The sequence below is a fragment of the Gorilla gorilla genome, chromosome 19 (genome assembly GCF_029281585.2).
Source record: "Gorilla gorilla gorilla isolate KB3781 chromosome 19, NHGRI_mGorGor1-v2.1_pri, whole genome shotgun sequence".
Lineage (NCBI taxonomy): Eukaryota > Metazoa > Chordata > Mammalia > Primates > Hominidae > Gorilla > Gorilla gorilla.
In genome coordinates this window covers 29,477,396-29,502,273 of record NC_073243.2, presented here as the reverse complement: position 1 = coordinate 29,502,273, position 24,878 = coordinate 29,477,396, and the positions used below count along the sequence as shown (strand labels likewise).

The following is a 24,878-nucleotide window of genomic DNA, read 5'->3' as shown; positions in this document are numbered from 1 at the left end:
GTCTTGCTGGATCAGAAAGCAAAGGAGTGTTTGGGCTAGTGGGATTGTGCAAGAAGTTCCCAGGAACTGCTGGATGAAGCTCCCACTGGCCATATTTTAAGGACAATTTGAGTGTTAGAATGAATAATAATTACACTTAGATAAATAAAAATCCATGATCTCATAGTGACCACAGTAGAGAAGAAAAGGAAAATGACTTTTGACTTCGATGATAAAACTATGAAGAAAAACAACAACAACAAACCCTGAGTACTGTAAAAATCAAGGTAGTTGGTTTCCTATAAGGAAAGGAAGAGCTGACTAAAGGTTAATGCAATCCACTCTACCTGTTTTATGGAAGTTTCTGTTTGTATCTATCTTTTTAAGTAAACAAACAAGAACACTAATGAATTAAATCTGCCACAAAATAATCTATTAAAAAAGACTAGAAAGGTGAAAGATCAAAATTCCATAGTTGATAGAGTTACAGATGATTTTAAATTCTCTTCCTTTTGTTTCTTTTTTTTTCTAATTTTCTACAGTAAGTATGTATTACTTTACTAACCCAAAAGTAACAAAGGTATGATGTAACCTACCACACGTCATGTACACAAGGCTGGCAGAGGCCGCACAGAGTAAGTGGAACACATCATGTATCCATCACTCTTTCATGATTTAATTATATGCACTTCTATTTTTTCTCAACCTGCCTTTTCACTTTCTTTCTTTTTTCCGAGATACTATAGAGACAGAAATTTAGTTACAGATGGCTGGATTAAGCACAACTCTTTGGTTAATATGCTTCAAATACTTTATACAGATCTGAGTTTCATCTTCAAAGCAATATAAGAGAAGAAGATATGAAAATGTATGAGATGGCAAAATAATGAGACGTAAATTTTTTTCAATACCAAAATATATCTGGAACTCCTCTTCATCTTCAGAATTGATGGCACATTTCTTCAGGAGCTGTGATAGCATAAATCTTTAAGCTTTGAGGTTGAATTTCATTTTTGGAAACAACCAAAAATCATCCAGGGCCACGTCTGATGAATAAGGTGGTTGATGAAGCAGGAAATGATTTTTTGGTTAAAAATGAGGTGCAATTGTAGAGTCACGGGATAGAAAATATAAACTAGTTCGGAAGTAATTCCAAAGTGGAATTCTTTAAGCATTTTGACGCACTTTAGTGAGGAAAAAGAAAATGGAGAGCCTCCCTTAGTGAGTACTTTGAAAGAAAACTCATTCATCATTATCATTCCCTATCCATTTCTCTCGCCCAGTGAGAATATAACAGCCTCCGGCCCCATACATCCTGAGGCTGCCACCAATCTTGCCTAGGGAAACCTCCTCACTCTGTACAACTGTGTGCCTTTACTTGTTCTAGGAAATAGTTTGAAATTATCTGTCTTCTTCTCAAGGAATTGAGTCCATTCATTCATGATGGTCAGTTCCTCTACATTAAATTTTAATTAGAGGATGGGCTTCCTAATTTCCCTGGCCAGGATTGTTAGCAATTATTCCAACATCTTCCATGCTCTCGTTAACTAAAATCAACCAAATGATGTTTAAGAAGTCTCTGGTTGGTTGATCTCTTCCTAAGATGAAGTTCTACACCTGGGGTCATCTTTTACTCATAGTCTTCTCTGTGGATCTGCAATCTGGGGGCCGGAAGAGCCAGTATCATTCATGCCAGAACGTGCCTCTTGTAGCTTTTGCCTCTGAGCAGTTTTTTCTAGATCAGAGATCCAGTCCACCAACATCTCAGGGTAGCCTTTCCAGCAGGGTGCTCAGAGGCAGAGATGCGAGAACACCAGCAGACCGGCAGGCCCAGTCCCACAGTCTTTGGACTCTCTCAAGAAAAGAGATGAGGGCCCTGCAGTGTGACTGGCCTGGAGAGGAAAAAAATCACACTAGGTCCTGAAATCCATCTCCTCCAATCAGTAAACTTTTAAAAGCAGAATATCACAACAATAACAAATGAACACTAAATAGGTAAATTTCAGCCTAAAGATCCAGTCATGCAGTAAAAACACTAAGTAAATTTTCAAAAACAATATACAAAGGAGTGGGTGAGGAGCATAAGATTGTAAAAGCCACATGGGCTGGAAATTCACTTACCTCGCCTCAGTATGCACTGTTGGTTGAACTTGGTGCTAGTCTCAGCAAACAGAATTCATTTCAAAGGCTCCCTTTTTTGACAAACTAAATTTATAAACACGGCTATTTGCTAATAAATGTGACCTTTAAATCACATTACTCTAAATACAGACTTACTCTGTGTACAGGCTAGGGGCGGAAAGCCTGGAGAAAATCCTTGAAGGAACTAAATAAGCTCTCCTCAACCACTCAGACCTTTAGCAGACCTCAAATGGCCCATTTCTGCTCAAGACTTCACCCATTCTTCCATTTATTCAGGAAATCCATTTTTAGTCTCTCAATAGCTAGTAGGCATCAGGTGCTAAGTGAATACTGTAGATACAGAAATTAATAGAACACATTGTCTTCAAAGACTTTGCATTTGCAGCCACAAATAGCCACACTTACACAAATAGTATCAGTTCTGTAACACTTGAGACACACAGGGTATACATTTTCTGGATAAAGTCATACTTTGAAGGGGAAGAGGGTCATCTCACCTGTGACAAGACAGACAGCAAGGCTTCGAAGAGTTGACTTTTGATTTGGTCCTGGAAGGATGATTATTTATTGGCAAACAAAGAAAAGTTGGATATCATTCCCAAAACAGGAAGAAGCATGAGTACAGCTAAAGAACAAGAGTGGATTAATATTTATTAAGCACCTACTGTGTACAAGGTACTCTGCTATCTCTAAAGGCAAAAAGAAAAAAAAGTAAAGCTAGTTTAATCAGAGTGGGTTATTAGATTGTTTGGAAAGGAAAATGTTCATAACCTCAAATAGCTGTGGTACCAAAACTGCATAAAGCCAAAAGTAGTAAAATGGTAGATTATACTACAACCAAACAACCTTTAAAAGACTGTCAGGCCATTCAAAAGCTTTCTATGATCTGTGACCCAAAATGTAGGAGTTGGGTGAAAAATAAGGGAGAAAAGGTAGTTAAAAGTAATCTTATAAGTATCTTGAATGCCCAAATTAGACACATATAGTTTCGGTTGAAGGCATTGGAAGTTGTTAAGTTTTTGAGTGTGGCCACAACTGTTACTAGATGTTTGAGAAATTAATATAGCAGCAAGGTAAATATACTGATAGACCCAAATGAGAGAAGATTGGAGAAAGGGAAACCAAGTATGTTTGGACATGGCTTTTGTTTAACATTTATGTACTAAGTAGTGTTTTCTGGGCTGTTTCTGATTCCATTGCACATTATATTATGGCATTCCCTGTTTCCTCCCCTTGTTCCCTTGACACTGCCAGCAGCCTGTTCATTTCTGCTGTTGTACTTTTCATCCTCTTTGCTATCTAAAATAGCTCATTTCTGGCTCTTCAACCCCAAAGCGTTTTCCTTAAGGGATTCCTAAGAAAGTGGAAGTGGCTTCCAAGCAACATTTTATTTCGAGAAGAAAGCTGCAGAAGTTTAAAGGTGCTGATTCAGGTGCTCTTGATGGGATTTGGCCTTAGCCCTGACTGTGGCTCTGTCTTCCCTCAACATGGCGCTGGCTTGGGAAATCCCAGGGGGTAGGGTGGATTTGGTTTAAAGAGAAGGTAGTAAAATGTCCTGGGTTGTCTTAGTGTTAATGGTCTTGTAATAGGCTGACCTATTAATCTGGGACTGTATATAAATGTGGTCTTTCTTTACAATAAGCTGGGACCACAGGTGTAAAATGCTCAGGACAGCCTCGCCTCTTGGCTGTGGGTGGGAGAGCCTGAGGGTCTGCAGAGGAGCTGGGCCCAGCCTTGGCTGGCACTCCTCTCCAAGACCCTGGGGCCCATTTCCTTAGAGCTCCTGACCCCAAAGTCTCTATTACCAAACTGGAAGGAATTTCCCCTTCCTCCACCCTCTTCCTACCACATTTCCCAAACCTTTAGTCATGGGAAGGGAAGACTGCCTTCTGCACGCAGCCACTGATTGACTTGAGCCAGGCTCAGTGAATCAAAAATGGGCACCAACCCTGAATCAGACAAATTAAGACCTGCATCTCAATTCCAAGACTTCCTCTTTCTTACTAGGTTTGAGGAAGAAGCTTCTCCCAGCCAGGCAGTTCTTCATCCCAGAGGCAACCAGAGTTACTAGGTTTTTTGCATTTTTTTTCTAGAGATATATTATAGGCATGAGGGCAGGGATGTTTGACTGTTCTGTTCACTTCTGCATTCCCAGTACCTGAAACAGTACCTGGCCCAAGGTAGCTAAATATAGAGAAATAAAGGAATGAATAATTGTTTAAGGGTCCTCAGTATCTTAAAGGGAGAGAGCTTACCAAAAGCTGTGGCCAGGATCAAGCCTTGCCGGAAGCCAGTGTGCTTCTCAACTTCCAACCACATGAACCAACACATTCCTTATTTTGATCAATTCAGTTTTAGTTGGAATTCCTGTCACTTGCAATTATGTGTCCAGATGGATACAGGAAGGTTGGTTAATGGTCAGCTCATGAGGACGCAGCACTATGGGAATGGCTGTCTACAAACAGACAACGGGCTTAGTAGGGAAGAGTTTTTTCTGTTTGTCTGGTTCTGGGGAGATCATTTCTATTTTGGAGGTGACTAAGTGTCAAATGGCTGTGTGAGGGATCTGGACATCAGCCACAGTTTGGGTCAGTTTTAAGGCAAGCAATCCCATTCTTCCTTTTTGTCAAATGAATTCAGACCCTCTGACTGAATAGGTTGGTGGGTTATTCAGGTTGGGGAGACTTGGATGGAGAGAAAAATTGGAGGAGTTCCTGCTTTGAGCATCTTCCAGGCAGGCGCAGTTGACTGAGGGGAACCGTGGGGCAATTCTGTTAGAGCAAAGGCAATGCACCTTGTCTTCAATGAACTGGTGTTCAGCACACCACACCACAGCAGGAGACTGCAGCTGGGACAGGCCAGGGAAGCTATTTCCCACGTGCCAGGCAGTGGGGAGATTCCAGGCAGAGGCTTGGGTGGCCAGGGGTCTGCATTACTGGGGGAGGCAGGATTATGTGAGCGTGAAGGGGTAGGGGCCAGGCTGAGGCAGCCTAGGTCTTCCACTAGAGCTGAGACCAGCAATTGAGATATTGGTGACCACAGGCAAAGGGAGAAAAGGGGACATGAGAAATGCAAGAGGTACTCCCCTCGAGTGAAGGCACCATCTTGTCCTCAAACTGGGACCCCGGGAATATCCCAGGATCTTCTCTCACCCCAATCAACCCTGTGGAGTTTCCTCTGCTCTCCCTCTCCCTCATCTGCCCAGATTAAGACCCATTATTGCTCCCCTGGTCTTCCCAGTTCTTCCCATCCACCTTCTGCTCTGTGGCCTGGATTTTCTTTCTAAAGCACAAACATGATCATGCTACTTTCCAGCTTTACTCTTCAATGGCTCCCTATTGCCCTTAGGGTAAAGTCCAGGTGACTTAGTTGGACAAACATAAAGTTGGCCAGACCTGGTCCCTCCGCTTCTCTCTTCAACGTCATCCTCCAGCTCTTCCTGGCCCCTACCCTCCAGCCATGCAGAACTGCGAATGCTCCCCAAACACTCGATGCCCCTTCACCCTGGGCCTTTGCTCACCCTGCTCTCTGCTTGAAGTGCCTTCTCTCCTCTCCACACTCCCTAGTAGTGTTTGGCCTAATGACCAATCGCCTATGCTGAACTATTTCCTTTGAGACACAGAAACACAACTGCGGTGATGCGTAGACGCTAGACTATCCCATAAAAAAAAAAAAAAAAAAAAAAAAAAAAAAGCCATGGGCTGGGCTGAGTGCTCGGTTTGGCTCAAGTCCCCTTATAGAGTCAGGGCCTATGGCCAGACCAGCCCTGTGACAGAGATGGAGCCCGGAACGAAGGGCCCTGAGAGCCAGATCAAGGGACACAAGAGCCAGGATCATGGAGAAGCAGATGTTGAGAAGCCCCCAGCCAGGCTGCACAAAGGCAGCCCCGAGTCAGGTGGCCGGTCCTGAGAGTGTCACAGGCGAGGTTGGAGGATTCTAGGTTAGGAACGGGGTTTGGGGGCGGGGGGTGGTGGGGAGGGGAAGGCTCCTTCTACTCCCACCTCATGGCTGCATTGCCTCTCTAGGAAATCTCCGGAGTGAGCTCCCGGGGGCTGGGAATATTCGGGTGCATCTCGCTCCCCGACACGAGGCCTCACACATAATCTCGTGCTCAGTGGGCACAGGAAAGCTGGCTGCTGGGCGGAAGGTGGCTCTCCTCTCAGTGGGTCTCTGTTTTGGTTCTTGGCTCCTTGCTTTCCGTGTTTGTTGAAGCTGGGGAGGGCCGGGGACCTTGTCTGGTGTGTGTGGCTTATCTTCTCCAGATTGCCTTGGTCACCTTGCCTCTCTTTGGACGTTCGGGGTTGGGTGGGGTGCGGTTACTCAACCAAGAACTTTGCTTTGCCTCGCCCACTGTGTGCTGTGTGGTCTTCGCCCCGCTCTCTCCTGAATCCCCGGCTCTGGCCCCGCTTTGCTGAGTGGGGAGCCCTCAGCCAACAGCAGCTTCACAGCGACCCAGCCTGCAGCGCCCCCTGGCTGCCGGCTTGTGAGGAAAGACAGGCTTTTCCCACGACCCTGGAACCGCACCCTCGTTCCCTGAATGGGGCCCACCTGCCCTCTTGACCTTCTCTGCACTGGGAGTCCTTATTGTCTTGGCTTCTACTTCACAGGCAGGTCCCCAATTTATAAACCGGGAATGGTTCCCTCATTTACAGTGGCCTGGATGCATGATGCTGGTGCTCAGAAGGTGAAGCCTGAGCTCCTATCTGGTGGGAATGAGTTAAAGCAAAGCCTTTCGCGGCAAATGATGAGGGATGAAGATGGAGACAGACACTAGATTCTCTGCTAATGCATTTAAGAAGTAAAAATATTGGTCAAGAATCCAACTTAATTTACTGGGCTGAAAACTCTGTTACCAAGTAGTTAAGTCAAGGTACCCCTGAAGATACAGAAAATGATGAGAACTGATGAGTCAAACTAGGAAGAAATAGTCACTTGCCTTGGTTTGACTTTGGCAGTTTGCTTCACGAAGCAGGCAGAAACGTGCACCTGTTCCAGATTCAGTCACAAGGGGCAGGCAAGTACCAATCTCCTCCACCTTCAAGTGCCCCCGCCACCTCCACCTCCCACCATGCCATAAAAGGTACTCATTCATTCCTTTCATCATTGATGGAGCACCCATCACATGGTCATTTATGGATTGTCTTCTGTTGTAGGTGCCTGTGGAGACAGCAGTGAGAAACAGACATTTCTGCCCTGCTGAGTTTACGGTTCAGGGGTGGTAGTCGGTAGTCAATAACAAGTAAGTGAAATGTGTATGTCACATATTAATAGGTGCTATGGGAAATGAATATGTCAGGAATGACAGTGGCAGTGGGGGGGGGGGGGGGCGGGGTGGAAGTTTGAAGTTAGAAAAGGCAATTCCAGAAACAAGTAGAAGCAGTGGGGTGGTGGCCTGGAGGCAGTGGAGTGCATTCTGGTTAGCGCAGCCTGGGGACAGAGTCCTGAAGTTGGGAGTGGGAACAGTGATTGCACCAGCCAGATAAGGACTACATAAAAGCCATCTTTTCTCATGGAACCACGGGTCATCAATACCTTTCCAAATCCATTCATTCTTTATCCCAGGCTAACAGGCCGTTTCTCTCTGACCACAGGGACCTCATATAACCCAGATGGGGCTATTCTTTTATTTATTCAGGAAGAAGCATTTATTGAGTGCCTACTCTGTGCTAAGCATTGTTCTAGAAGTTGGAGATAAAGCAATGCAAAGATACAGTCCTTGCCTTCATGGAACTTATATTGCAGGGAAGACAGACATTAAATAATGAGATATGTAAATAGACATAGAACATGAAATAGTGTTAATTGAGGTCAGGAGTTGGAGACCAGCCTGACCAACATGGTGAAACCCCATCTCTACTAAAATACAAAATTACCCGGGCGTGATGGTACCTGTAATCCCAGCTACTCTGGAGGCTGAGGCAGGAGAATCGCTTGAACCCGGGAGGCGGAGGTTGCAGTGAGCCGAGATTGCACCATTGCATTCCAGCCTGGGCAATAGAACGAGACTCCATCTCAAAAAAAAAAAAAAAAAAGCAAAGCACAGCAAGGAGGTGGGGACAGGGGTGCTATTTGATAAAGTGGCCAAAAAAGGCCTCTCTAAGGAGGTGTCCTCTCAATGAAATGAGAGGACCCCACACAGACGGAACAGGAGGTATTAATATGAATACCCCACAGCGGGTGTGCTTGAGTATTGAGGAAAAGCGTGGAGATCTATGGGCAGGGTAGTAGGTGTGGCAAGAAGGTATTTCCAAGATCAGAGAGGGGAGCAGGACCAGATGGCATGGGACCAGGTAGGAAAGCAACTACAGGGTGGAGAATGGGAATGGCAGGATCTGCCTGGTAGCTTAGAGGGATCATGCTGGCTGCCATGTGAAAAACAGACAAGGATGGGGCAAAGAGGAAAATAAACTGCAGGCATGTCTTGCAGGCATGTGTCTCGGATAGATGCTTGGTTCAACCAACCTGGTGGTGGTAGAGGAGGTTAGCAGTGGTCAGATGGGATTTTCAGAGGGCTCAAACTGGTGGCATCATGCAAGCTGAAGTGTGAGGAGTGCGGCATGATCAGAATGCAAGCATAGAGTTGTCCCACGCTGGTGGATACCTTGCCTCTCAGACGCTCTGTGATGTGCATGGCAGAGTCCAGCCACTGAGTGATGGACTCTGAATTATTAAGCGAACATGAGAGCCTCTTTGATCCAGAGCGTATCTTCACATCTTACAATTAGGAAATAGTGGCCAAAAGATGCCAAAAAGTGTAATGTGTCCAGCAGGTCAATTATATTTGGGTTTCCAACAAACAAGAAGCAGGTATATTGCTCTCATTTCTCCAGGCTGGCAGATATGTACAGCAGTTCTCTCTTATCTGTGGTTTCTCTTTCCACTGTTTCAGTTACCCATGGTCAACCAAGGTCCAAAGATATTAAATAGAAAATGACAGAAATAAACATTTCATAAGTTTTAGATTGTGTGGCATACTTAGTAGTGTGATGCAATCTAGCGTCACCTGCTTGGGACCTGAATTATCTTTGTCCAGCAGATCCATGCTGAATACTGTCCCACCCATGAGTCACTTAGCAGCCATCTCGGTTATCAAATCCAACTGTGGTGGCATTGCAGAGCTTGTGCTCAGTAAGCTTTATTTTGCTTAATCATGGCCTCACATAGTGATGCTGGCAATCCAGAGATGTCAGAGAAGCCAGAAGGTGCTGCTCTTAAGCGAAAAGGTGAAAGTTCTCAACTTAATATGGCACAGAAAGATAAATACTGCATGTTCTTACTTCTATGTGGAATCCAGAATAATCAGACTTGAAGCAGAGAGTAGAATGGTGGTTAGAGAGGCTGGGAGTTGAACGGAATGGGTACAAGATGGTGAAAGGGTACAAAGTCAGTTATGACAAGTACGTCTCCTCCCTTTGACGTACATCACACACTGTGTGAATGCAGGAAATAATGTATTCTAATTTCAAAATTACTGAGTACATTAAAAATGTTCTTATCACAAAAATAAGTATCTGAGGTAATGAATACATTCATCAGCTTGATTTCATTATTTCAATTGTCTTCATAAATCATAACATCACTTTATTACCTCATAAATATACACAACTACAATTTGTCAATTTACGAAACAAAACCAACCTCCCACGCACCCTCTGCCAGCTCTTGAAGGCGTGATCAAGTGTCAGTTCTACCAAGAACTGTGCGAACTCAGCACAGGATGATTACTTCCAATGACGTCACACACACTCCTGTTCTTGTATACCATTTTATTGTGGAAGGAAAAGAGAATCAATGAATTGTACAAATGTGAAGGCTGTAACAAGTTGTAGAGGCTTTTTCCAGACATTCCTATGCAATGTTCTCCACAGTAAATAACCTGGGGGCAGCCAAGAGGGAAGATTTCAGATAAGTGCAAACAGTGATTGGATGTTATCTACCTACAATCCCTTTAGACATTTTTGAGAGAACTCTGTTTAAATGTTGTTTAACTCTCCCACCCCGACCAATGAATCCCTACGGACCAGCAGTGCCCTGGGAGACTGAGTAATGAAAACATCCTGTCAAGCTTCAAGACCTTTGGGCAGATGGGACTCTGCGGACCCGTGGGAGCACAAAGGACTAAAAAGCTGCAGGTAACCGTGTTTGGTAACTGAGACCACACCTGGCCACAGGATAACTTGCAAAATTCCCAGAACCCTGCTTCTGGCTCTTAAAGCCATTGCACATGTGGAGGCTAATTTCTGAATTCAGGAGATATCAGGATGGACATGTATTTTTCACCCAAGGGACAGGAATGTGAGTTCTGTGGGCTGGTTAGCCCAGCACACCCTTCTTCCTAACTTCCCTTCTCAACACAGCCTTGAAAAAGCCGGGCTGTGTAGCAGAGGAGTGGCGACCCACAGTAGTGACTCCAGAGGTACAGTAATGGGGTGGGGGCCAGAGGTATCTGGCTGGTATTAAGTCCAGGGCTACCCTTTTAGAAGGAACTGCTTCCAACAGTGTCTATATGTTAATGTGAACTATAAAGATGCCTGTGACTCCTTGGAGTTCTGAAATGCTCATACGCAATGGGGGTGAAGGGAGGACAGGGGCTGGCAGTCCAGCTTGAGACTCCCAAGGCAAACATGTGGAATCCCCAGTCCCAGTGCACAGCAACCGGGTCCTAGCTATCGGTATTGTTAGAAAGACTGTGGTTGAGAATGTGTGGGGTGGGGAAAACCAAAAATGCAGGCCCTGGCTCAGTCACCAGGAAGGGGGTGCTCCGAGGCCTTTGAGGGACCTGAGCTCACAGAATTACAGACAGCAGATCATGAGGCTCACACTTTCTGGCCACCAAGTGCCACTCCGCTGGGCATGTGGAGTGTGCGTGTGGTGTGGTGGTAAGGATGGAACCAAAAGAGGAAGCTGTGAATGTGTACCCCCATGTGAGGAAGAAACAGAATGGAGGGTGGGGTTGGAGGAGAGATGTATAAAGACCCTCGAAGGGCAAAATAATTCCTTTTTTGTATTCACTGACTGAGCTGATGCATTTCTTATTTGGGGAGCATTTTGGGTAATATTCTTTTTAAAAAAAAGCTGTCAAGTGATCACTGAGCACCAAATTCGTTTATAATCTTGTTCTAAACCCAGCAATTTCTCTTCTTGTGTTCCAGAATTACCACAACATGCTCGCCTGGCAGCGGAGGGAAAGGGGCGGTGGGCGTCCCAGTGCTCTCAGCTGGGAGGGGGCCCTGCGTCCCCGCCCCCGCTTGGCCGCTTGCAGGTGAGCATGAGCAGCAGCAGCAGCGGCAGGTGCCACAGGCTGCAGAAGAACAGTCTCCGCGAGCTCCTGCGGTCTGCGTCCACGTAGAAGCGGAAGCCGAGGTAGGAGATGTACGCATTGATGGGAAGGGCCGTGATGGGGAAGGTCCATGTGGTGATGTCCAGGACAGGGGCTGCTGCGGACAGCACGAGCAGGGCCAGGCAGTGGCGCAGCGCCACGCGCCGGCACAGGCCCGGGTGGGTGACCGACATCATGCAGTAGCCGCCCCGGGAGTAGTCTTCACGGAGGCCCCAGCTCAGGGCGTTGAAATGAGGAAATTGCCAGGAGTAGAGGATTCCTCCCAGGAGAAATGCGCCTGTGCGGGGGTCAGGGAAGGAGAGGGAGACAAAGGCAGTCATCACCAGAGATTTCCAAAGAATGGTTTCCTCTCCTGGGAGAGCCTGCCTGGCACCTCAGAAGCTCTGCCACCCTGTGCTCTCATCGCTGCCTGCCTACATCACAGGGTGGCTGGGAGACAGGTGCCTACATCAGGCTGGTGGGGCAGCCGATGAGCTAAGATCCCTCCTTTCTCACCTGGGGGTGCCAGTGTGCCTGGGGGCAGGAGGCTGTGGGGTCTGGCTCAGACCCTGCTTCACAGGGGGGCTGCCTGCACTGCAGGACGCTTACCATCGCTGGCTCCTGCTCACCTGATGCTCCTCACACCTCCCCACATTGTGGGGAGCAAAGAAGCCCCTACACACGGGCAAACACTTGTAGGGAATTCAGTATCTACTTCAGTACTACCTCTGGGTGCAACCATTGTGCTGGAGCGCTGAGCTCCATTTCCACCCACTGGGACCCGGGTGTGTGGCTTCAGGCAGGTGGAAGCAGTGCTGTAACCTGGAGGACGCTGCAAGTCTGCTCCGCCTGTTCTGTGAACCCTGGCTCCCTTCCCAGGGCAGTCAGTGCTCCTGGCTCAGCACTGACACAGAGCTGGATGTACCTGCAGGCGGGTGCGTCACACCCTGGCTCTGACCTGTTTACCTCTTTCACCAGGGCTTCCAGGGCACAAGCCTGCCACATTTCTCTCACCATCCCCCAGAGCCTGGCACAATGGCACAAGCGGGAGGTGTCAAAACCACATGTGTTAAATAAAATGAGTCACAAAGACAAAACGGTCCCAGAGTACAATGATAACTTGTCTATGACTTTGTAATTTTTCAACAAGGACATAACACCCTGAGCACCATTTTGCCCCTTTCTCTGAACAGTCTCCCCAGCACCCACATGGGTGGAATGAAGGCTGCTGTTCGCTGAGCTCCTATTATGTGACAGACCCTACTCTCATAGTTTGCCCCATTTAATCTTGACCATTGGATTTTGAGGTAGATTTATAAACTTCATTGAAAAAAAAAATTAGGCAATGTCAAGTTCTCCAAAAAGAGATGGAAGAGCAATTCAAAACAAGGCTGCTTGATTTTCAGGCCAGGGTCCTTCTATGACATGCACGAAGCCACCTAAGGACAGGCAGTAGGGTGGGGGCTGGAAGGCAGGGGCTGGTTATTCCTGTGCAGGTGACTGAGTACTCGCGCAAAAAATGCTCCCTGGGCGCCTACTATGGGGTAAGCACCGTGCTAGGCACTGGGGATACCATGGCGAGCGACAATCCACACGTGCTCCTGCCTGCACCGAGCAGACCCTGCAGTCAAGGAGGTAGACATCAAGAGCCACACTAGTGACTCTAAAGTCACCACGCCAAATGCTGTGAGGAAAAGTGCATGGTGCAGTGAAGACACATAAGAGGAGCTGACTGAGTCTAGGGGACCAGAGGAGGCTTCTCTGAGGAAGGGATGTCTGAGCTGGGCTGGAGAGAGTGGTGACTTTGTCAAGTCAGGGCTGGTGGAGGGGACAGTATTCATAAAGGCCTTGGGGCTGGAAGGTTTGAGGTGTGGACGGTGTAAAAAAGAAGATTAACACGTGTTAGGAGTCACAGAACTATATATATTTAAAAAGTCAATTTTATTGCATGATTAAAAAAAAGGAAGGTGGTGTGGTTTGGCTGGAGTGCTGAGAATGACAGGGAAAGTTCTTCAGGACAAGGTTGGCTGGAGTGCAGTGGCATGGTCTCAGCTCACTGCAGCCTCGATCTCTTGGGCTCAAGTCATCCTCCTGCCTCAGCCTCCTGAATAGCTGGTACTATAGGTGCGCGTCGCCAAACTCAGAAAACTTTTTAAAACAACTTTTTGTAGAGATGGGGTCTCACCATGTTGCCCAGGCTGGCCTTGAACTCCTGGCCCCAAGCAATCCTCCTGCCTCAGCCTCTCAAAGTACAGAGATTACAGGCATGAGCCACTGCACTCAGCCTTGACTTTGCTATTCTAAAAGCAACAGAAAGCCACAGAAGGATCTTAACGTATAACAGTGCTGAGCATGTGTGCCTGTGTGTATGTGTACCTCTGTGTGAGTGTGTGCACCTATGTGTGTAGGGGGTGAGGGGAGGGGCACCAGTGCTAAGCGATACTATTTGTGAAGGATACACTGGAGGGGCCTAAAGCAGGTATGGAAGGACCAATCAGGAGATGAGGAGTGAGGGGATGAAGGATGACAGTAGTTAGGATCAGGATGGTGACAGTAGAGATGCAAAGAAGATAAATTTGGAAGGAATTTGGGAGGCAAAAGGGACAGGATGTGCGTGCAGTGTAAATAAGGAGGGGAGGAGAGAGGGAGGAGGTATCAATAGCAAGTCCTGGGCTTACGGATCCATAGAGATGCCACTCACTGAGACAAGCAGGGAAGAAGGGGAGAGGAGGTCATTAGTGTGACCTTGGGTGTGTTCAGTCTGAGATGCCTTTGGGACATCCAAGGGGAAAGTCACTAAGAGGGTGTGGCAGCCAGAGTGTGGGTATGGTCTGTGATAAGCAACTGTGAGCGTCTTTTCCTGAGCAAGCCACAGGGTCCAGGCAGACATTTACGTGTCTGCATTTCCTACCTGAGGTGAACTTCTTAGGGTATGTTCACTTTCCCGTGAATCTCCAGGCATTAGAACACAGAAAGTATGTAATAATATTGTAGTAAAGTGCGCCCAAACTCATCATGGGAGCCAGTTAAGTTATCCCCAAGATCACTGTTTCCCAACACCGGCTTGGGAACCAGTCAGGCAAACTACAGGATTCTGTCTATCTTCTCCTTCCCCTCCTCTGGAACCACCTTCTCCATGGGGTCCCTGGCAGAGAATTGAGAATTCACCAACCCACTGTGTCATCTGCCCTGGAAAGCACCATCCTGCCCAGGGAGAGAAGAGGTTGAGAATTTGTAACCACAGTCCTATTTCAGGTAATGAGGATCTTTTAAGTCCCTGGTCTGTGGGAATGTTCAGAAAAAGGGAGCTGGGGGCTACTGCTAGGCAGAACTCACCAGGAGACAGAGCGCTTTACATAATGCAGAATACTTCAGAAAATAAGTCTGGGGCTACAAGCCACTGAGGGGCCCCTGTTTGTGCAAATGCCAGTGAGCATGAGAAGGAACCAGCTCCTCCTTTAATCTCTGATCTGTATTCCTCAACAGCGGAGAGTGCAGAGTGACACTAGGGGCAGGCTTTGCAAGTCATCTAAAAGAAAGGAGGAGGATTTTTAATGCACATTGTTCTGGGGAGAAACTTAATCATTTCTGAGTTGCGTTTATCAGATGGGGCAGTTGTAGCTTATCAAGCGGAATTTGTGTGGGTACAGATGATTTAAGAGGGATGAGGGCCTCCTTTTATATCCATGAATAGTTTTCTGTGGCTTCCATAAGTCAGTCAACCCCTTTTCAGTCTTCCAGTATGGGAGGAAATATAACAAAGACCTGATTTTAGGGTCCCTATTTCAGTACGGTTACTGTGAAATCCCCCAAATTCATTTTTAACTTTAAATTTTATACATATATATATATATATATAATTTATATATGTATAAATCTTAGTTCATGCAAACACACTCAATTTTAATGCTGATAATATGAGCAGCTATTATTCATTGAATCCATTAACCTGGTAAACAGATGACAGGTGTCTCACATGTAGGCACAATTCTGGGTGCTAGAAAGGCAGTGGCAATCAAGACAAAGTCCTGCTTAAAGTCTAGAGGGAGACCGACATAAACACAAGTAACAGTGCTGATGGCTATTTTGAGACTAGACTCAAAACAGGGTAATGCAATGTGGGTGACTTGAGACTGAGTGCTCAGGGAAGGCCTTTCCATAGGTGACATTTAAGCCATGACTCAACTAATGGCAAGGAGAACTCTATTGGATGCTGGGAAAGGTCCCAGTAGGCCTCTGAGACAGCATGGAGGCTGGAGCGAGGAAGGGAGAGTTACAAGATGGGGCTGGGAAGGCATCTGGAAATCAAGATAAGGAGTGGGGTCTTCCCCCAGCGCAGGGGGGGAACAGGCTGGGGGTCGAGAGACAGAGGGGGTGGCAGAGGGGGGTTACTCAGGTGGGGAACCCTAGGATAGACACTGGTGAGTGTGCTCACGGTAGAGACACGAACGGTTTTACTTTTGACAAGTTTAAGTTTCAGGTACATAACAGACATCTCAGTTGAAATGCCTGTGGCTTTTACGTGCCAGGCAGTTACACATATGCTTTCGAATCCTTACAACAACCCAGCCTATAGGTATCATTATCATCATCTTACAGATGAGAAAGATTTATTTGCCTGATGATATTCAGCGCTACTGGCACAAGATATTAGCACCTTCTGTTAGAATGTGGTTGGTTATCTGGGGCAACATAGCAAGATCCCATCTCTATAAAAAATTAGGCAAGGTGCCACGTGCCTATAGTCCGGCCTACTTGGGAGTCTGAGGAGGGAGCATCGCTTGAGCCTGGGAGTTCTAGGCTGCAGTGAACTATCACTGCACCACTGTACTCCAGCCTGGGTGACAGAGCAAGACATCAATTCTTAAAAAAAAAAAAAAAAGTTGTTGCCACACACAGACTCAAGTTTGTGACATTCCCACATCAGTGGACTGTTGGGTGCTCTGGGTAGAGGAAGGCTTGCTGAAAGAAAAAATTGCAGAAGCATTTTCTAGTACCTTAAAAAAAAAAAAAGAGAGAGAGATCTGTTTTAATGACAAAACTATCAACTAGAAGGCACTTTTTCTTGGCAGTGAGTACTGCTAGGGAATTAAAAAGGACAGAGGAAAGGTTGGAATGTTCAGGTGCAACTGCCGGAGTAAACAGGGTGATGCAAGTAGACTTCTTTATATTTTGATGGTAAATAAAGTGGCCTCTGGATTTTAAAGTGACTGGTAAGAGGAAGCGTTGTCAGAGTCTTGGGGTGTGGGGTCACGCTGAGACTTTGAACACGATGTACAGAGAAGCCCAGCCCCAGCTCACGAGCTGTCTCAGATTCAAAGAGTTTGCAGTTATGACAGCCACAAGCACGGGGGAAGTGTCTTTCAAGAAAAACAACATCAGTGATAACTTAGAAATGGGGGAAGGAATCGGATCATTCAGAGCTCAGTGTCTGCTTTGCTCTAGAAATGGCTCAGAAAGAGCAACCTCAGCTGGGAAAACGGCTAAAATACCAGCTCCAAATGTGAGATTTTCCTTGTCTTTCTCAAAAGCCCTCCTTTTTTGTGTGTGTCAACCGAAGTATTTTGTTTTGCTCAATACACTTTTTTCAGTAATGCTTCTGCTTAAAATAAACATAATTAAAGAAATCATTTTCCTGAGAGTAGCATGCTGTTTTCTGTAAGAGGAAATTGGGTGTGGGTTTGGCTCATGTCACAAATGAAGGAGGTTTGGAAATCACAGCCTAGCCTTAATGGATTGTAATCAGAAAACCACCACCCACACATGGCTTTACTTGATATGCTTCAACTGCCTCTCCTCCTATAAAAGAAGAAAACAAATTACTTTCTTCATCAAGATAAGGTGAACTAGAACAGGAAGACTTGAATTAGTGCCGGGGCTGTGGTGGAACCCACCTTCCTTGTGGAGTAAACATAAAGCACCCAGTTGACTAATTCAAAGACCTCACCTTCCTTCAAGATAAGTATTCTACTCATCTCCTCTGCCTCAAGCTCCTAAAGCAGTCCATTTTTATTGGGTCTGTCATCTATGACAACAAATCTGGACTGTGTGCCCCTAGAGATAGGCACAGTCTGTTTTCAAAGTCCTCTGCTGGTGTCTGGCCAGGAAGAAAGACAACACAAAGGGATTACAGCCCATTGTGAACGTTACTTAGTGCAGGGCAGAAGAACACTTAATTCAGCCTTGAGAGGTCAGGGAAGGCTTCCTGGAAGAAGTAATTTGTAAACTGAGATCTAAAATTGGTCTCTGAGTTTCAATCCATTCACACAAACCACGTGTTTTCGACTTCTTTTAACTGTATCTTCCCATTTTCCTACCTAACCCTGCACAATCTTTGTACACATTTGGTTTAATCATGTTTGGAAGAAATGTCCACTTCTCTTCTGTTAATCAAATACTTGCTAGTCTGTGAACATAGAAAATTCTGAAAATCTAGGTGGCATATCTGTAGACATGGCTCTCCAGCACGGCAGCTTCCTGAGAGCATGGAGCCAAAATCCCACTGCAAAGGCAACTCCACAGAATGTCCAGGTGTGCAGGGCATTGTTACTTCCCTCCTTACTCAGAAAATGGAGAAGGGCACATCTGCTGTACTGTATGTAAGAACAGCTGGAGGGAACCCTCATCCAGTGGCACCTGGCTCTGATTAGAGGGCTGTATTAGGTGGGGCAAGGCTCATTAATGTCTTCTTGATGACTCGTTGAAAATGTTATGTATTTTATATTCTCTTGAAGCATCTATCAAACATTCTACAACATACAGACTGGAGGAGAATCGCAATCATTTCCACCTCTGCACATTTTCCAGAAATGCTCTTGTCCACAGCACACCTCCATCACTTTGCTGACAAAACTAAGGCAATTCCAGCTAAATGGTATCTGAATGGAATGGAGACAAAAATCCTCAAGCTGGAGCTCTGACTCTGTCAGGAAATTCCTTGTGGAATGGAGTTCATCGGTTTCGGCTTGTTTTCTCTCACTGCCCAGTGGGCACCTTCCCACCCCCAGCCCCCAAACCCATTGTCACTCACCATCCACGCATGGCCTTGCAAAGGATAAAGAACCCTAGCTCCAGTGAACCTTGGTGCTGGGTTTGGGAGGTCTTCCCTCGCCAGTACAATAGTCTCCTCTCTGATGTGGCCCACGGTAGCGCGTCTGCTCCATGACTGGCTCTATTTGTGCTTTCAGGGTTATGTGGTTATGTAGACTGGGGGCTAGCTGGGGAAGCGAAGCCAAACCCAGAGCTTCATGGTCACCGATTTCAAAGCCTTTCTTTTGAGGGGCAACACAAAGGAGCTTGTGAAACAGATCAGCCTCAACAGTGCAATAGACTTCTATGGTGCTGCAGATAAAGGGAAGAGGATGTGGGGCCAGTTTATCAACTGCACAGGCGACAAAAGGGAAGATTAAAAGTCCCCTGAAAATAGGAAATAGAGTGGGCAATAACTGCTTGCCCTTGAAGAATTCTTTGCTAGTAGTTTAGGAATAATGGAGAGGCTCAGTGGGCGGGAGGGAGCTGGATTCTCTCCTCTCCCTCACCTCATTGTGTGCTGCCGCCCTCCAGGCAGAGTCATGAGGAGGTTTCACTTAGAGAGAAAGACAGGAGTAAAGGAAGCAAAAAGCTCTGACTCTGAAAACAGTGCTCCCCTTTTTCTCTTCTTGCCATTTCCTTGGAAGGACGTTTCAAGCACCTGTGAATTCTCTCTGAAATTCAAATGCTTCCTACTCCTTTAGCTCATATTGGAAGGTCTTTCCATCTTTATCACTTAAATATTAATTCACTGAAGAATACTAGTTACACGTGCACTCTGCTCCAGGCACCATGTCTACCAGAGGCTGGCACACCGTCATCTATCATTCATTCAGGAAGGCACTGGCCCAGCTCCCTAAAAGCTTGTGATCAATTATGGTCAACACAGCACAACTGACAAGACCTCAGTGCCCTTAGTACCAGTTTGCCTCCAATTATACCACCAATCTGGGGGCTTGCAACATAATTTCTAGTATGTTCTTTCGTAGCTCTTTTTTTTTTTGGTCTTTCAAGAGAATATAGTGTTCTAAATATTGTTTGTTTGCTAATATTCCCATGAAAATGTTCCTTGTTTATTTTGTCTTTAAAACTATCATTTAGCTTAATCTGGAGCTCCAAGGCTAGTATAACTTAATCTGGAGTGCTAAAACTAGTTATGGTAAAATCTTATACAAAGTGAACACAGACACAGATACTCATTTTCAAGCTTAGTTTCAAACCGAGGCAGCGTTATAAAGGAAATCATTAAGTGCTTGGGTTAAACAGTACCTGGTACTTAGTAAGCCCTCAATAAATATTTGTTGAATGGGTGAGTGAATAAATTCACTCCGACTCTACTTTCTCATCCAGGAATAAGGGAGGTAAATAAAGTGAAACAGAACTGAACATTTTGTAGTTTACCAGCTGAGGGTAAAAAATCTCATTCTCTTTTTGTTACTAAAACCATCCATCTGCCAAATGTCACTTCCTGATAAGATCCCATTTCTGAGTCCTCATTTGTAACTAAATGTTGGGTGACATAATTAATGCTTAACACACATTTGAATTACAAGCCAAAGGCAACTGCAAATCCACTCTACAAGATGGTCATTACGAAGGCCCAATCCATACACTCCCGAAACATGGGACTTATTCAAATTTAGGAAAATGAGGAAAAATAATCGGAACCTTTCTAAGATATTGGAGTGATGAAAAGAGGGGGCCTTGGCAAGAAGGAGGGGGAGCAGATTTAACCCAAAGCCTCTGAGATACACTAATAGTCTCTGGAGATAAACACTGTTGAGAGGCCTAATGCGTGTGGCTCCAGGCCCGCTTGCAGCTGGAATGTCGGCTGGCACTTATCTGCAGTCCCCTCCCTCCCCTACCTCCTCAGAGTGGACTCCTTCACCGCGGCTCCAGCAGGTCACTTCTGTCATTGCCATTCCCTGTGTGCAGAATCAAACCAAGTGCGGCAGTTCCTGTGACAACAAGCTGGCTAGACCAGGGGCCAGAAAGCAACCCTCTCATTCTGCCTTTCCTGAATCTTAGCTAGGAAGCATTTTTAATGGTTTTTGCTAACAGCAGTTAGGCTGAATTAAAAAAAAAAAATTAAGATAAGGTAGTTAGGCAGGTGAGAGGAAAAGGCCTAACTCTGAGGCTGAGACGAAAATGGACACAAGTAAAATCCCATTATAATGATTACCTTTATAGACAGAAGGGCTTTGTAAAATGAAGTTATTTCCTGTGCACAGAAGCAGCTGGGCCGCAGAGTCCTGACTACCCTGACAGAACAACCACAAAGAGCACTCTCTGGGCTGGGCCCACGCTTTGCGACACAGCACTCTCTGTAGCAAGCAATGGACTGAAAGCTGTTGGCACTGTGACGGGGAGAAAAGCTGAGCTGCTTACAGTTCATTGTGCAGTTATAAAATAGCAAACATCAAGAACAATTCACATTTGCTTAGCTTTCACAACATCCATCTGCTCATCTGTGTCATTTTCTTCACCCTGCCATCCTACCTCACTTACCCCATGCTGGATTCCCGAAGTGGGCCGGTCAGACACCTATGTGGGACCCACGCCTCTCACCAGGCATCTAGAACAATTAGAAGTTCTTTTACACTATCTGATTTTTAAAAAGTCAAAGTAGTTGTGCGGGGGAAAAAAATCAGAATCCCATGGAACATCCTTAGAGTTATTTTATGTTTTATGTCTTTGCAGGAAGAGAGGAGGCATCACAATCTCTTCAGTGCTCAAGGCCCCCTGGAATTCTTAATCTGGCCCTGTAGCCACCACAAAAAGCACAAAATGAGCCAGACACCACAAAGGGGAAAAGGTACTTCCCGACATACTGCATTTCCTTGCTTGGTGGAGCACTCTGACCCATGGGCTGACTCAAATGCACAGTGTTTTCTATAGCTACCAATCTTTAAATATCTCTCCTCCAAAATATATTGGGCCTTCAATATATGAGGCTGCAGGATTTCCATTTCAAATCTTGGCTCAGCTGCTTCCTCTCCATCTTGACTACCATCTACTGAGATCCAGGAAGGGCTTTTGCAAAAGTATCCTCAGTCAAGGTGACTGGGTGACTAAAGGGTTGGTGCTGGGTATTTCATGTCTTGGGTCAGAAGGGAATATGTTCCGTGCAACCTGCCTCCCTTCAAACATGTATCCTTCATCCATTTCCCCGCTTGGAGGGTCACTGGTGTTAACAAGCTGCATCTTCAAAGGATGATCAGATTGATGCTTCACTACTTAAAAGGCAAACTGTTAAATTAACTAGGGAGGGCAAAGAGAGTGTGGGAGGGAGCAGGTCTAGGGTAAGTGGAGCCCTAGTGGAGAGAGAAGGAAGTGGAGGAGAGGAAGCAGTAGGTGAGAGGAGGCACACAGGCTTGGAAGGACAATAAAGGCAGGCTTCTGCAATTTACTGACTTTCCAATATCTTGGAGAACCTGCAGCACACTGTTAAATGATCCTAAACGTATGACCCTGCTGTTATGCTGCCTCAAGCTCCAGTGGGTCTTTCTCACCACTGAATGAACTATGAGTTCCTCTGCAGGTGGCTCATTCTTGCACGTGTCCCCACCCCACTCTAGACTGGCTTTCAGGCCTGTAAGCCTTTGTACAGGCTCTTCCCTCTTCCTGGAAAGCATATTCCCTCCTCAAGGAAACTGGTCATGACTTAATTCAGTAGTCTTTCTTCTCCAAAGTCATCTGGGACCAGTTTGGGGTAAGTTAAGAGAGCCCACAGCCCTCTGAAGACACCCTGCTAAAGCTTAGATCACTCAATCATTTGATTACCTGCCTGCCTCTCCCCAAAGACCCTGAGACGTGATTTCTTGAGGGCACTCACTGGGTTTTAGTTATGTTTGTGTCTCTCAATGCCTGGCAAACAGTAGGTCCCCAGTTGACACTTGCATGATGAAGCAATTATGGGGACCAGTTTATAAAGGTGGTGATCTAAAGTGATCCATCTTTGGGGGCTCAAAGATTAAGTGCTTGGCAATACCACAGAAGACGGGAAACCTTTTTGGCCATTTTTTTTTTTCTCAGAAGGGCTCTTTATAACTATACATGTCCCCTAAGATAAAAACCCAGATGAGAGATATCCCCTCTGTGAATAATATAAATGATACCATTAGTACATCTCAAATAATACCATCTGCCTATGTCCTAATCTCTAGGTATTTTCAAGATATTCTAAAGGCTAGAGCTCTGTCTGGTTCTGTCTTTGGAAACTAGTGGTTCTTAAAGTGTGGTCCCTGGACCAGGGGCATCAGCAGCAACTAGAAACTTGTTAGAAATAAAAATTCTCACACCCCACCCCAGCCCACTGAATCAGAAGTTCCAGGGGTAGGGCCCGGGAATCTTTGTGTTAGTAAGCTCTCCAGGTAATTATCATGTTCTCTGAAGTTTGCAAACCACTGTTTCAGACTTTAGCGAGACCACAGGTACAGTCTCATTATTTGATGTACATATTCATGTGAGGATGGTGAAATATAGATTCATAAGGACATCAACCTTTCCACCTAGGCAGTACGGTCTAAGTGAACATTCTGCAATAATGGAAATGTTTTACATCTGTGCTGTTGATAGTGTAACTACTAGGTACATGTGCCTTTGGGCATTTGAAATATGGCTAATGGGACTGGGTAGCCGAATTTTAAAGTTTAGTATAAATTTAAATTTAAATAGCCACTTGAGCCTAGTGGCTACCACACAAGACAGTACAGCTCTAGAAGATGACTTAGCAATATAAGACCGTATTCAACCCAGTTCCTAAAATCCCAGCAATAAAAATCTGTTTAAAAATACATTCTCTTAGATTCTATCACCTGTAAAATAGAAGGTACCTATGTTCACTCATTTGTTCATTCAGTTAAGTATTTGCTGCTTATCTCAAGTTGGTTCTATCAAATTAATGTTTGGAAACTTTTTTGAAGTAGTTTAAAGCATTATGTAAAGTAGTAGTATTCTTTCTGTATAATCTTGACAAGGCTTTAAGCACATGGTTTGATCTGCAATTAACTGGGATTCTGGGGGCAGTAAGTTATGTTGTTACTGTGTGCCCCACAATGCATCTTTAAGATTTAAAGTAAAAGGATACACTGTAATAGAAGCCAACCTCAAAAACTGCCAAGGGAACTTCTCTTTGTGGTTATACATGTCTTTCAGACTGCTCTGTTTTATACCAGGTTCTGTTGGGGTAGAAAAGGGGTCTCATTTTCCAAGACAAATACGTACTTTCATTCTGCTACCTAAACAAGGGATGAGCTGCCCTTAGCTGTCCATCATTAATGAGTTTGTATACAAATGATTAAATCTGTATTATAGAAAGACTATAATCAACATTAAAAAATTTATTTTAGGCCGGGCGCGGTGGCTCACGCCTGTAATCCCAGCACTTTGGGAGGCCGAGGCAGGCGGATCACGAGGTCAAGAGATAGAGACCATCCTGGCCAACATGGTGAAACCCCGTCTCTATTAAAAATATAAAAATTAGCTGGGCGTGGTGGCGGGCGCCTGTAGTCCCAGCTATGCAGGAGGCTGAAGCAGGAGAATCGCTTGAACCCAGGAAGCGGAGGTTGCAGTGAGCCGAGATCGCACCACTGCACTCCAGCCTGGGCGACAGAGCGAGACGCCATCTCAAAAGAAAAAAAATTATTTTAAATATGACTATTAGCAGTTTAGCCAAATCCAGACTATCCTTAAACAAATAAGGGCTCTTGTCTGAATGTGCACTCCTAAGTGAGGACTTTTTGAAAAGCTCTTTTTCTCTAGCCTCCGGGGAGGCAACTCCAGCCTGCACATGCTGAGGCTCTCTTCAGAAGGAAACTGCCCAGAAGTGTGACAAGGGCCTCTAGCCCTCAGCAAGAACCTGGGCCCTAGGACAACACTGCACAACAGTGGTGACCAAGTTCTCCATGGCCTGGGACTGAACTGCCCATACCAGTCTCCTGTACTACCTGTCCCTAAGGCTGTAATACTTGGCCCTGACTCTGGCCCTGTCTGGGTCTTCCCAGAAAGAGAAGGTTCTTGTTGCTTGGTGCCAGGTTTGAGGAAGTTGAATAGGGTTCAGGCACTCCTGCCAGGGATGGGGGTGTCTCCATCAGATAGGCAGGTGGCTCAGTGCAGGGACCCAAGTGCTTAAGTGGGGCTACACCCTTGAGGAAGGGGGATACTCCCCATGCACAGCCTGGGAAGTCCCACACTGTCTTTCATGGTCTCCACCTCAAATGTCTGCACAATCACTATAAAGGTTTGAGGGAAATAAGAGGGAAGAGGACAGTTGCGTTAAGGGGGAGAGGGAATTGGGGTCAAGTCAGGTGAGCTCCAGGTGGAACTAAGGAAGAGGAACGTGACCGGGAGCAGGAGGGCTGGTGGTGTGCAGGTGTGCTCTGTGAAGGTCAACTATAAACCAGGATGA

General features: G+C 45.8%; 1 protein-coding gene across 1 annotated transcript in view; it reads right to left on the bottom strand.

Annotated features, from left to right (window-relative positions):
* Nucleotides 1–9,872: 9,872 nt before the first annotated feature.
* COX10 (cytochrome c oxidase assembly factor heme A:farnesyltransferase COX10) overlaps nucleotides 9,873–24,878 on the bottom strand; it is a 139,506-nt gene continuing 124,500 nt past the window's right edge. The window contains exon 7 of the mRNA XM_031003401.3: nucleotides 9,873–11,738. Coding sequence (XP_030859261.2) covers nucleotides 11,335–11,738 — 404 coding nt within the window. The 3' untranslated portion in view covers nucleotides 9,873–11,334. The remainder of the gene's footprint in view (nucleotides 11,739–24,878) is intronic.